At 51.3% G+C, this 13,514-nt stretch overlaps 1 protein-coding gene and 1 long non-coding RNA gene across 5 annotated transcripts in view; one reads left to right on the forward strand and one right to left on the reverse strand.

Moving 5' to 3' along the window:
- The window catches only part of RAD51B (RAD51 paralog B), a 715,946-nt gene extending 712,020 nt beyond the window's left edge, over positions 1-3,926 (forward strand). For all 4 annotated transcript variants that reach the window (XM_053224607.1, XM_053224604.1, XM_053224606.1 and 1 more), the window contains exon 11: positions 3,586-3,926. In XM_053224607.1, coding sequence (XP_053080582.1) covers positions 3,586-3,926 — 341 coding nt within the window. The remainder of the gene's footprint in view (positions 1-3,585) is intronic.
- A 909-nt stretch (positions 3,927-4,835) lies between these two features.
- LOC106971563 (uncharacterized) lies at positions 4,836-7,752 on the reverse strand. The gene is made up of 3 exons (XR_001429693.3): positions 6,551-7,752; positions 6,009-6,218; positions 4,836-4,969 (listed from the first exon to the last, which is right to left on the reverse strand). It is a non-coding gene; the product is annotated as an uncharacterized LOC106971563 (long non-coding RNA).
- Between the last annotated feature and the right edge of the window lie 5,762 nt (positions 7,753-13,514).

The raw sequence follows: 13,514 nt of genomic DNA on the forward strand, positions 1-13,514 counted from the left end.
CCCAGCATCTCATTCTTGTTCAACTACCTACTGCTACATAAGGGAACGCCTTGAAACATAGTGCCTTAAAACAATTTACTGTGATCTCTTACACCTCCGCTGACTGGGCTCAGCTAGCTGGTTCTCACTCAGGATCTCTTGAAGTTCCAGTCAAATAGGTAGCTAGGGCTGGAGTCATCCCAAGGTTCTACTGAGCTGCACAGACAAGTGGATATCACTCATTCCTAAGGCCGGCAGTGATGTGAATCTTGGCAGAGAGCTCAGCCTGCATTATGGATGAGAGCACCTATTGGTAGCTTCTTTGTGTGACTTAGACTTCTTACTGGATGGCGGCTGGTTTTTACAGCAAGTGTCCCAGGACTAATATCCCAGACAGATATCACAAAGCTTCTCATAACCAAGCCTTGGAAGTTCCAGAATGTCACGCACCCACCATGTTCTCTTGGTCAAGCCAAGTCACCGTGGCTATCCCAGATTCAAGAGGTGAGAAGCAGCACACAGATATCAGGAGGGAAAGACTGGGGACTACCAATTTGGAGACTGTCTACCACAACTTCCTTTATTCGAGCTTGGAGATGGAGAGGAAATGAGCTATGGGCTGGGGAAGCCAAAAAGGAAAGCTACTTTGTCCCTGTGTCTAGAAGAAGGGACTTCTTTCTCCAAGTCCCCCTCACACTATTCTCTTTTTAATTTACATCCCAAGGTACATCCTTAGACTATGTCCTAGGCCCAGAATTCTGGGCCAGAATGTAGAAGAGAGTGGAAAAAACCCACATAAATCGTTCTCATTTGAGAATGAGTTTGCTACATGACAGTCGCTGAGAAATTGCTTATCTGCCCTTGCTGCAGTAGGGACATTAAGGGATAGGCTCTGGTGCCTATGACACCCCAGCTGGGGTTGCCATGGAGACCTGGAAGTCAAGGATGGTAAGGGAACTGCTTGCCAAGATGACCTCTTTGCCAAGACAGAAATCTCTTTGCTGTCTTGTGACCACCTGGTAATGGTGCTATGGAGGAAAGAGATAGAGCCATAAATTCCTCAGATGCAGGTACACAGGCAGAGCAGAGTAAGCTGATTCAGAGTCCTAGCACAAGTGATGAGATGTCCCTTTGATCCCGTCCACTCCCCCTAACTTGCTTTGTTAGGGCTATCCATCTAACCTTGCTGGACTTGAGCCCAGGAGCTTTGTTTAGAAGGCTGTAGAATCACCTGGTGGTTTGAGACTGCCCTTCCCATTCATCTGGATAATTCAAGCATAATAACTCACTTCTAAGTCTGCAGTTAACTTCCCCCAGCCTCTGCCTGTCACTCCTCATTACATACCAGGGGGAGGTGATCATTACTGGTATAAAGCAGGACGGAGTACTTTGCACATCCTATCCCCAAGTCACTTCCAGTCTACACTACTGGAGACACCTCTTCAATCTTCTCCCCCAACACAACAAAATGTGCTCAATAACTCCTTCCTTCCTCCCTTCCTTCCTCTCTTCCTTCCTTTCCCTCTTTGTATAAGAAACTCTAGTGCGTAGATTAGATTAATTATATTCTTTGGTTCATGACCCAGTCTCATCTTTGTACCATGCACACTCTAGCTCTATTTATTTTTAATAAATAAATAAACACCGTCCAGCCCACCACCCCAAACAAAAGTCAGAACCTTGACAATAACCAACGTTATCTTCCAAATCCCCAGTGACTGTAAACAGGAAAACGAAGCAGCCCGTCGCCCAGCATACACAAGACCAAAGACGCTAGTCCTTTAAAAAGCTTTCACTGGCGTCCAAAGAAGGCGTCTTTTGGAAATGCCTCGATTTTTACATGGCCCAAGTGTCCCATTCAATCCCGCTCATTTAAAATCTTTGTTCCCAATTGGTATATCATTTTATTTTAATGATCTGTGCTTCCTATAGAAACATGGAAAATGACTATTTCTTTTTTCAATTAAACTTGTAGCGGCCAGCAGATGAAAGACAGCGTCTCCGTCCCCTGCCCCGGGTAGCGGGCCGGCAAGGGGTTAACGCGGGCCGGCGAACCGGGGTGGAAAACTCTCGGTAACCCGAGCGCTGCCGCTCCGCCGCGCGCATGCGCCGAGCAGCCCTAGCTCTGCAGCCGCCGGCTCCCTGCTCCAGGCCGCCTCAGTGCACAAAGGCCTGCTTTGTTCCCTCGGCTCTGTTTTAAATATCTGACGACTGTTCTCCCCCCCCCCCCCGCCCCCCATTCCCTGCGCCAAATCCCTCGGCCTGGCTGCAGGAGCGGCACAAGGGCGCATTGTGGGGCCGAGCGAGGGGCGAAGGGGGCTGGGGGCGGCCGGCCCGTTGGGGACGCTCTTGTTTCGCCAAGTTGACTCAGCCATTCGGGTCACCGGAGCTGGGTCTTGGGGGCAGGGGCGGAGGATGGAGCGGGGGGGTGGGGGGGAGCGGTCTCAGCAGTAAAAATCGGAAAATGGGGGCCCTGGGAGTGAACAGAGGCGTTTCCAAAGCTGAGGCTTCAGCGGAGCACCAGTCCCACTGGCCGCCACGGGGCTCGAACCTGTGAACTCAGAAGCTTGGTTTCAGTCTCGGTGCTTTCAGAAAGTGCCTGTCGCTCAGACACTTTGAAAAGGGTGGCATTCCAGCGCAAACCAACCCGAACAAGAGGGAGGAGAGAGGGGTGTGGAGTCCTTCCTTCCCACAAGTTTGTGGCCCCAAGGGGCGCTGCAGAAAGGACATCACCCCGGGGCTTTCTGCACCACAGATTTCTGGGTGCCAGGTTTTAGGAAAGGGCCCTCGGGGAAATCACACCTTCCCTGGTTTGGCCCCTCCCTCTCAAGGGTAGGTAGGTGAGGACTGGGATGAGGTTCAAACAAAAGTAGACTTTCAGCTCAGCTCGCCAGAGAGCTGGCCCTGCGCCCCCCCCCCCCCCCCCCCCGCCCTCCCTCCCCTTGTCCTGCTGGCGTCCCCTGCAGACTACCAGGTAGTTTTCCTTCCCAGCTCAGGTGTTGTTTACCTGCACTGCAGAACAGGAGTTCCTGCACTGGGAAGGTTTGCAAAGTAAAAATCACAACACCCCCCCCCCACACCCCCTTTCCCATTTTCTTATTTAAGGGTAAAGGGACACTGCCTTTCAGACGAGGGCTTGGAAACTTCAAGCAAAACACAGAACGTGGGCCTTAGCCACTCTGGAAAGTGTGCTTGGACTTCAGCTTAATCAAAAGGAGGTTTTCTTATTTGAACTTGTGACCAAAGCCCCCATCCCCCTCAGAATCTTGAAGGGAGGTGGTGAGTGACCCTTCCATCCAGGGCACTTGAAAGAGGAGGAAATGGCTTGGGAGGATTTGATTCAGAAGCAAAGGATTTTGCAGTCTTGTTGTGGTTGTTCTAGACCTGACTGGGAGCCCCCAGATCTGACCTCATGGTTTGTTATAAATCTCAGGGTTGACTTACATTGCTTTGGTCACGTTTCTAGCTGTGAAGACCATAAATATGTCCTGAGGTGTATTTTTTTAACTCCTGCTTTGATTCACATTTCACGTGTTGTCTCAATTCACCAATACTGTGAGTATTCCAGCTGAGAGCTCATATAGACCCCATCTTCTTGTTTTGCAGGTGAAGGAACCTGTCCAGAACCACTCAAGAAGGCAGGGCTGAGGTGGGCCTGGAGGCCAGGTCTCCTGTGCCCACGACTGGAGTCTTTCCCTTCTAACAGAGCTCGTTGGGCATGGAATAAAGACGAAGTTTTCACCTACCGCTTCCTCACAAATCCTTCCCACATAAAGGATTCTGATCCAAGAGCGAGAAACTTTGAGGAAAGGTTCTTGGTATTTCCACAGCTGAGGAGAGACGATGAATCTCTTCTCAGTATATCCCTCAGAACTGCTGAGTGTGCTGGGGCTACGCGAGCCGCAAGCTTAGAGACACGAGTCACGTCCAGCTGCCAGGGTTGCTAAGCGGCAGCGAAATCCTGGGTGTCTGTTTCCAGGCGCTCCTCTGTCTTCTTAGGAATGTCTTCAAGCAACACTAAGTGTCCTTTCACCACTCTGTCCGCCGGTAAGCCCCCTATCTCTGGAGATGATAACAGCCCCCAGGCCCCCTGCCTGCAGATCGGCCTGCAGCCGAGTTGTTTGGGAAAGTGTTACCCAGAATTGACTTCCCTCTGTGATGAGTGTGCAGATTAGGAAAACAGGATGGTGGTCCCTAAACCCCCTTCCCTTCACACACACACCTGCAGACTCAGAGACGTTGGAAGGTGTACTGGCGCAGGTCTGTGAGACAACACAACCCGCCTGGAGAAAAGCCGTCACCGACAGCCCCTTTGCATGCTAGCGCCTGGGCCTCTTGGCTGGAGGTGGCAGGATTTATACTCCGCTGAGCTTCAGAGGGGGACCTTCACCTTGTACCTTTCACTTTGGCGCACGCTTTTTTATATGCTCTACGTTGGTCTGCGCCACCACCACCACCCCGACCCCTGGCTCCACCCGCGGGTTTTGAGCTCTCCCAGGTTGGCAGGTGAGCTGACATTTGAAGCCATCGCATGGAAATGCTGCCTGGTGGCCCAGAGTTTGGTCTCAGCAGCGTCCCCTTTTAGCTGTTCAGCAGTGTTTGCACAAGTATTTGAATATTGTATTGCATTTTGACCTTGTTATTTTATAAGAATGAGTGGAAAATGGAAAAATGAAGCGCCGATGCCGGCGATAAGGGCAGGTCTCGTAAACACAATTGAGACAAAGATGGAAATCATTAGGCGTGCCGAAAGTGGGGGAGTATGTAGCCTCGATCAAACGCGCCCTGGATTCAAGCCAGTCGCCTGTGTGTTCAGTTGTGAAGGAAAAGAATAAATTAGGGAGCATATATGAAATTCTGGTTCTAATATGGTCAAAGACCGTATTTAAAGGTGAGGTGTGATTAGGGATTTGCCACGTTCCTTCCTTTCCAAAGCTGCACTGATTTCATGACGGTTTCTCAGAGCAAGGGTGAGGATGATGCTGTGAGCCTAGAAATTAAGAAATCAAGAAAATAACAGTGATAATATTGTTCAGCCTCCTGGGAACAGAACCCTCCCTTATAACTTTCAAATCCGCTCTTTGCCTCTCACGTGTCAGACCAGCGGATTTTCAGGAAAGCGTTAGGTAAGAAAGGAGAGGGTGTCGCATAGACGCATATCCATGGGGTCACCCCAGCACCAAAGCCAAGGACAAGGCCTTTAATCAAGGTGCCGAAAGGGACGGAACTTAACTTGACAAGGCCCTCGTGCCAGGAGGTTTTCACAGTCCACGTGTGCCCAGCTGACAGAAAACCATGAGCATCAAAGCAAAGAATGTGGGGCCTTGTCTTCTTTGGGCACCAGCTCCCTTCATAGCCACTGTTCCAGCTGTCTCTGGGGGTGGGGAGAGGGCACGCTTTCCCTCTTGGCCTCTGCATAGTCTGTGCCCTCTGTCTGGATTAGTTGTCCTTCCTCTCAGACTGCCTGGCCAGCTTCTGGCTCGTTCTTGAAGACTCAGCTCCGGCTTCTGCATCGCCAGGCTCACGCTTCCGTACCGCCACTGTGCATTCTCTGGCCACCCTCTAGCCTTGCTCTTTCCATATCATGGAACCACCACTGGCTTGCCTGCAAGACCTTTGAGGGCAAGGAGGTTTCTTGTGTGTCTTCACATCTTAGGCGTGCATGCTTGGCGGCCCTCAGTGACTGCTAAGTGACTAAGGGACGCAGGGAGTGGGAGACCCTCAGGAAGAACTCTGCAGCACAAGACTGTCTCTCAGAGCTTGCGGGCGTGACCTAGCATGGCCATTTTGAACTTCTTAGACACACAAAAAGACCTTTATTCTCCAGGAGCCAAGCATTTGTCTCTAGAATCTTCTTCGTCTGCTCCCAAGGTGCCCTCATCTGGAGGCCTGCTTGCCCACATTAGTGTCCTCTGTCCTCGGCCTGCAGCGCCACCCTGCTCACCCCCCGGACCGTTCTCTACAAATACTTTTGCTAAGTAAATCCACCGACTTTTCCTTCAACCATGGGATTCTTGTTGAATTCTTACCACTTTCCTCAGGCAAAAACAACCCAGAAGTGCTGTCTGATCCAAAGCATTTCCCAGGGAGGGCAGCCAAGTGAGTGCAAGAACCTCTCGGCCGTCTGGGACTGTGATGTGATGTCTGAACAGCCTCTGTAGAAACACTCCAGCCTTTTCCAGGGATGCCATCCAGGCGGGGGACACTCCACGTCAGCCCCTCTCGGTCGTCTGGGGGTCCTGGGGGTAGATGCGGGAGCAATCAGGGGACTTAGCCTGATGGGGCCTTGACTGTTATCCCTGGGTCGGCTGTGAAGGAGAAGGGGGTCCGAGCTCCCGTTTGCACCCCTCCACCCGCCGACTTTTTCTCGGCCTAACACACTCTGCTGTGCTGCCCTTGGCTGTGACGATGCGAAGCCAGGATCTGAACAGCCTGAGGGGGCTCGGCTCAGAGAAGCCTACTACGGGCCCTCCTCCTACTCCCATCCAGCACGATGCCCCACAGGCCCCTTCCTGAGGGAGTCACCACCACCGCCGCCAAACACCTCTCAGCATCAGTGAGCTCCACTTACTCTCCGGGTCCTTTGGAGCTGCAGCTCTCTGGGGCGATGCCCAGAGTCCACTTGATAGAAAGCTGATTCTTTTCCCGTGGGGCAGACAGCTCTGATCGGAACACGTCCGTCAAGGGGTGCCTTGGCAGAGCGACAATGCCAGGCTCGGATGCATCTTTGCTGTGTGACTTCCCAAAATTCAGGCAGCAAAACATGCCTTCCCCCTGTGCACCCGTCCGCCCCACCAGCATTTGCATCCCCGCCGATACATAAAAGGAGCCAGTAGCTGGCCCCCAAGAAGGACAAGGCTGTGATTCAACGAGCCTCCAGTGACATCCCCACCGTGAGAGTGCAGCTGGGGCGGCTTATGAACAGTGCTGACTCCCAGGGGGAAGTGGGCCCATTCCTCTAACCCACAAGCGTCTATTGTTCGCTTTCTTGTTTTTCTCCAAATGTTTAGATGTGCTCAGAGCACAGAAAAGCCCAAAACCAGGCCATCGGCCAGGGCCAGCCTGAAGCAGGAAAGCCTATGCCTGGAACCCTGTGGGACCCCTGCTGCCCGTGCTGTTCCCACCTCTCCCTAAGATGTAGGGGGTAGGAGGTGACAGGGTGACCTTTTCCCGGCCAGCGCTATTTGGACAACAGTGGGCTTGGGTGGCACCCCCAAGCAAGGTGTGACAACCCGGGCTCACTTGGTGGCAGCCGGGCACTGCTGCCCAGGCTCATTGCGTTGGGGCTGTCCAAAATCTGGGCAGGAGGCTGTCCCCTGATGCTTGTCACTGACCAAGGCTGATGGGGTCTGATGGGAATAATCATGTACTGGGCCCCTGTCTGCCTCAAGAACTTGGGCCCTAAGGTTCAGCCTCTCGCATTTGACTCCTGGCTCCGGCTCTGAAGAGCCGCGCAACCTTGGGCAAGTGACTCAGCCTCTCTGAGCCAAGGTTTCCTTCTCAAAATGACACCTCCCTTTTAGAGCTGTTGTGAATTTCACAAGGTCATCAAGGGTAGGCACTGGCACAAAATGAGCCCTCAGTAAGTATTGGTTATTTTTTGTACTATTCTTATTCATCAGTGATCTCTATCACACCATTCTGAAGCCACCCTCTCTCCTTTGAGCACCCAGTCTGCACCTAAACCTTTGACAGTCTCCAGTTGTGGGTCTGAGAACAGCTGTGCAAGACAGGCAGTGCCAGAGGAATGAAGGATGAAGTGCCTTGTGACATAGGGGAGGAGAGAACGTGCTCAAAAGCCCGTAGCCTCCCCCTCCTCCTCCTCTCAGCCCCAGATCCCTTTCTCTAGGGCTCATATTACCTGCCCTCCCCACAGCTGGCGATTCTCTGCCCCACCATGTGGCCCTGAGTCCCAGCAACCCCCAGCGCTGCCAGGAAAGCCCCTCTCCCCTGTGTACCCAACTCGGCTCCACCAATGGCCAGTGGGGGCAGCGGGAGGAACAGAGGTAGAACCTCTGGAAACTGTTAGACAAGGGGGTGAGGGATTCAGATCCCAAACACCAAGCTCGGCAGGCCTGAGTGCTAAGTGCACTTTAGAAAGGCTTTGTTGTGAAGGGGGTGGATGGAGCGTGGAGGGGCAGAGAAGCCAGGAAAGGCATAAGAGGGTCCTGAGTTCCAGTCCTCCTCCTCCAGACCGTCCACATCCCTGTTTGGAGCTCTGGGACTTCTGCCCCCTCAAAAAACACCACCGAGATGACCCCCTCCCTACACACCACTTTTGGATTCATTAATCCTTTCAAGAATAAGGCCCTGGGAGCCTCCTGACAGAGCCATATGGTTTCCTTATCTTCCTAATCTCCCAGCACTCACCTTCCATTTGGAATGTTTATCCCAAGATAAGGATCAGATTCCACTTAGGGTGATTGAATGGGGGCCTCCTCCGGGTATTTTCCCCCACATTTTTAAATGAATGGATGACCCAATCCAATAATAAACGCTCCAGACCAGGTTCTGAGAATGGATGCGGCCCGTCCCACACTCTCAGCCACGTCTGGGCAACCCCAACCTCCGCCTACAAACATCCCCCTCTTCCTCCTGAGCAGCTCCAGGTTACCTGCTCTAGGCAACGAGCTGTGTGTGTGATTCCCGTCGAAAAAGTGTTATTGCCATAAACGGTGTTCTAAAAAGCAGAGATCTGATACTAGACCAGCGCTTTTCAATACAAGGGTAATACAGACCACAAAGGCGAGCCCATACGCAATTTTATATTTTGTCATAGCCACATTAAAAAGGTAAAAATGGGGGCGCCTGGCTGGCTCAGTCAGCGGAGCATGCGACTCTTGATCTCGGTTGTAAGTCTGAGCCCCACGGTGGGTGTAGAGATGACTTAACAATAAAATCCTTTAAAAAAAAAAAAAGGTTAAACAGGTGAAATTAATTTTAAACATACGTTTCATTTGTAAGTATTATTACTTATACAATATTTAGCTAGTATTATATAATGATACATTTTATTTGGCCCCAAAATATCTTTTCAACATGTAATCAATATAAAAATTATTTGTGGGGTGCTTGAGTGGCTCAGTCGGTTAAGCAGCCAACTTCATCTCAGGTCATGATCTCACAGTGTGTGAGTTTGAGCCCCGCGTTGGGCTCTGTGCTGGCAGCTCAGAGCCTGGAGCCTACTTCAGATTCTGTGTCTCCCTCTCTCTCTGCCCCTCCCCTGCTTGCTCTCTGTCTCTCTCTGTCTCTCAAAAATAATAAACATTAAAAAATTTTTTTAAATATATGTGTGTGTATATATATATATATACATACACACACACACACACACACACACGTGTATATATATAAATTATTTGTGAAGTGGGCACCTGGGTTGCTCAGTTAAATGTCAGACTTCCGCTCAGGTCATGATCACGTGGTTTGTGGGTTCAAGCCCTGCGTTGGGCTCTGTGCTGACAGCTCAGAGCCTGGAGCCTGCTTCAGATCCTGTGTCTCCCTCTCTCTCTGGCCCTCTTCCCCTCACACTCTGTCTCTCTGTCTCTCAAAAATAAAAGTAAACGTTAAAAATAAATGTAAAAAAACCTATTTGTGAGGTTTCTCATGATGGTTTTTTTTGTACTTAGTCTTTAAAATCTGGTGTGTGCCTTACACTTGCAGCGTACATCAGTTCAGACCAGCCACATCCCAGTTGTGTGTAGGCTACTGAGGCTGCGGCTGACGTATTACATGGGGAGGCTCTAGCTAGACCATGCTAGGAAACCTGGGGCAAGGACAGTTGTTATGGGCAGCATGACTGTCACTAGTGAGCTGGCTGCCCAAAGAGCCTCTGTGAAAAGATGAGCCATCCATAACTTTGTTCCCAGTCTCAATGGAGACCCAGACTTCATCTTCCTACCCCTCCCAGCCTTCCCACTCCCAGGAAGGAAAACACACATATAGACGACAATTTTGCTAAAAACGTGATTGATGCTAATTGAACGTGAGTCATTTCACTTGTTAATAAAATCATTTATTGAAGCCTCCGTTACCGGGTGCTTTTCCTACAGGCTGTTTCAAAATGAAGATGGTGCTGATTGGCTCTGCCGCCCTTTGAAGTGGGGGAGGCCTGGCAGGAGTAGACAGAGCCAGATTTGGGTCACCGATGCCAGTGGATGCTCCCTGATTCCAGGAAAGGGGAGACACGATTCGGATGTCGGTGGGACGCTCACTCGGGCAGAGCTCCCACTTGTCATTCAGACACCATATTCAGATGACCGTGTGTGTTCTGGACAGGGCAACGCAAGAGGACTGGGCCTGTGTCTAGTGATTGGTGTGTGTGTGCTTGGCTCCTACTGCCCACAGTGAGTCTTCAATGAGTCAATAATGCGGCAGGTCTCCTGCTGCAGCAGAGTTATGCCCAGTGCCTCCTCTGCGCTTACGATCAAGGTAAACATGATCCAAACAAAGAGAAGGATGGGAGGCGAGCCTCTGGCAAAGCAGAGGATGTTAGAGAGGCCAGCCCTGAGCCCCAAATGGAAGAAAGGTGGGGAGCAGGTCCCAGACCTCTTCGGGGAGACCCTTCCCAACCACCCTGTGTCAGATTTGCTCTCTGGCCCCCTCTCTGCTTTAGTTTTCTTCCCAGTACTTACAGTTCTTGACATGCTGCTCTATTTTTCTTTGCCGACTGCTGTCCTCAGTTTTGCTTCTTGCTTCACTCCAGTGCCTAGAAGAGTACCTGTCACTCTTAATGAACATTTGTTGACTGAATACACAGGACAAGGAGCTTGTGCCAGGAAAACTGGGCAGGCCCGAGAGAGCGGTGATCTCAGGAATGGCAAGAGGCTGGGAACGAGCCTGTAGGAAAGGCAGTGAGAGAAATGGGGGTGGGGGCCAAGGGGGAAACAAAGAAGTGGAGAGAGGTGGCGGTCTGTGTGTGCGATCCCCCCAGTAATGGGAGACAGGGAAAAATTTGGAAAAGTGGAGGAATGTGATTGCAGCACAAAGCAGCAAGATTATTTTGTCAGCAACATTTGGATCCCATTGGTGATGAGAGACATGTGGGCCCGGCAAGGAGACAATTGTGGTAGTCAAGACAGGATGTGAATAAGACATAAAGAAGTGTTTCATCAGTGGGGATGGAAAAGAACCAGGGCTGCGGTAGCCAAGTCAAGGAGTGGGAAGGGTCGGCCCCAGTGTTCCTGTGTGTTGCCTCCCAGGCACCCTGAGCATGCTACACACGTGTGCTCACACGCGCCCAGGCTGCCCGCCAGGAGCATCCATTCAGAGGCCCCCCTCACACATTCTAGCTAACTGCAAACCCCACTTTCTGCTTCAGTCTCTGGTCTTTGTCTTCTGTTCGCTTCTTCCTATGGCCACAAAGGCAGCAGCCCTGTGGGCAAGGAGAAGGGCAGGGCTGTGAAACTCTGGAGGAGGCAGTATCTCCTCCATTAACAAGGTTTCCTTCTGGCTAATTTGGGAGGGAAGAGGGCTTGAAGAAGGTCAAAAGATCCCCAGGAGAGAAAGGAGAGAAAAGCTCCAGCAAAAGAAGGCCTGGAAGAGGAGAGAAATCCTCCTTTGAACATGGCCGGGGAGGGCAACTGTTCCCTGACATCTACCACACGTCCACACATGTGTGGGCCACGTGAAGAGTCTGAATTTGAGACGGGGGCCCAGAGGAGGCGAACGGCTTCTCGTTGGGAGAGGGTAAGGACGTGCTTGGGGATCCAGCTGAAACAGGACTTTATTTTTAAAGAGCCTTAGATTGATGTCTCTGCTAGCCTAAATATAACTGAGCAGCCGACTTCTTCCTGGCCGGGCCAGGCCTCCGAGTGAGCTCCAAGACTCCGTGTTTAAAAAGAAAAAAAAGAGAGCGTGGGGGGAATCCACAGATGCCAAAGGTCACACAGCTAGTCTGTGAGCGTGTTGGGAAGAGGAAGATGGATGAGCTGGCTGTGTACACTCTGCTACCCCCGCCTCACCCCCAAAGAAGAAAGATGGAGGCTTCTTGGAGGAGGGGGAGGGGCTCTGACTGGCCAACCCGGCCTTGTGCTCAGGGAGCCCACAGTCCAGTGGGAGGGAGCACACAGGCCTGTAGAGCAGTTTAGCGACTGAGGGCCCGGGGTGACAAGCAGAGGGCAGTGGGCGTTCCTCATTCCATATGGCTGGACAACCCATCTTGGAGAAAGAAGAATTCTAAATGAGGGATTTTGACAAAGATGGAGAGAAAACATGAGAGTGGGCAGGATATATTTGGCAGCTCTGGGCATTCAGATTTCACAAGAATGTGAGAATGTGACAGGGAGCAAGTGGCCCGAGGTCTCTATGCCTCTTCTAGAAGTTCATTCTTGAGTCTGTAGATAAGGGGGAGCCATTGAAGAGTTGGGGGCAATGTGGGGGCACCTGGGTGGCTCAGTGGGGTAAACGCCCAACTCTGCCTCAGGTCATGATCCCACAGTTCGTGGGTTCGAGCCCCACATCAGGCTCTGTGCTCAGAGCCTGGAGCCTGCTTCAGATTCTGTATTTCTCTCTCTCTCCACCCCTCACCTGCTCAAACTCTGTCTCTGTCTCTCAAAATAAATAAATGTTTAAAACAAAAAAAAGCAGGCATGTTATCATGCCTACTGTGAGAAATAAGCCTACCAGCCCAATCAAAGGCGGGACTCAGAGACTCAGAGCACAGTGAAGCGAGGCTTTAATCAACGTTCTTGCAAGAGCAGGTGTCTGACAGACAGGCAGACATCTGCTGTAATTGGGGCAGTTACAGCAGACAATTTATTTCCTAGCGTGCAAGTCCCTCCCCTGGGTCCTCATTGGCTGAGTACTACAGAGGTTACAGCCTTACCCGGAAGTTGCCTATGCCCATGTAAGGCCAAAAAGTAGTCTGATTGGAACAAATGTGCAATCCCTGAGGTGATGCAGAGACCTTCAGTGCCTCCTCCCTTTGTCCTTTGGCACATGCTCATTGCAAAGCCCACAAAAATAAGCGTGTGGAACAGAGAGGAGAAGAAGAACCAAGAAGTGAAGTGTCTAAGGATTTGGGACTCCACTGGGGTGGGGGTGGGGAATCATACATATTTCCAGGAGGTTGTAAACCTACTATTAACTGGATAGCACAAATATGGTATTTCTGAAAATGAATCATCTCCCTTACTTCTCACACCTACCACGTATTACGCGTGTGCTATGCGGCAGCCCTGGGCTAAAGGCTTTATGTGCACTGTCTTTATCGTTTATACCCATCTAATAAATGAGGGAATTGAGACTGAGTAATTGGCCAAAGGCCACACACCTAGCAAGGGGTAGAGCCAGGATTCTAGCACTAAGCTAGAGGCCTTAACCATTTCACCAACTGAGAAATATCGAGGGGATGATTCTTGCCTCCCTCCCCTGGGATGGGCCACTGAGGCCAGAAGAGTGCATGTCTGGGTGGAAGACAAGGAGTTCAGTTTGGGAAATGGCGAGTCTGAGGCTCCTCAGAAGCCACCGGATGGAAGCATCCAGCAGAGGTCAGCTGGATGTCTATGGCCCCCATGGCCATGAAAGACAGCCAC

Source organism: Acinonyx jubatus, chromosome B3 (genome assembly GCF_027475565.1).
Source record: "Acinonyx jubatus isolate Ajub_Pintada_27869175 chromosome B3, VMU_Ajub_asm_v1.0, whole genome shotgun sequence".
Lineage (NCBI taxonomy): Eukaryota > Metazoa > Chordata > Mammalia > Carnivora > Felidae > Acinonyx > Acinonyx jubatus.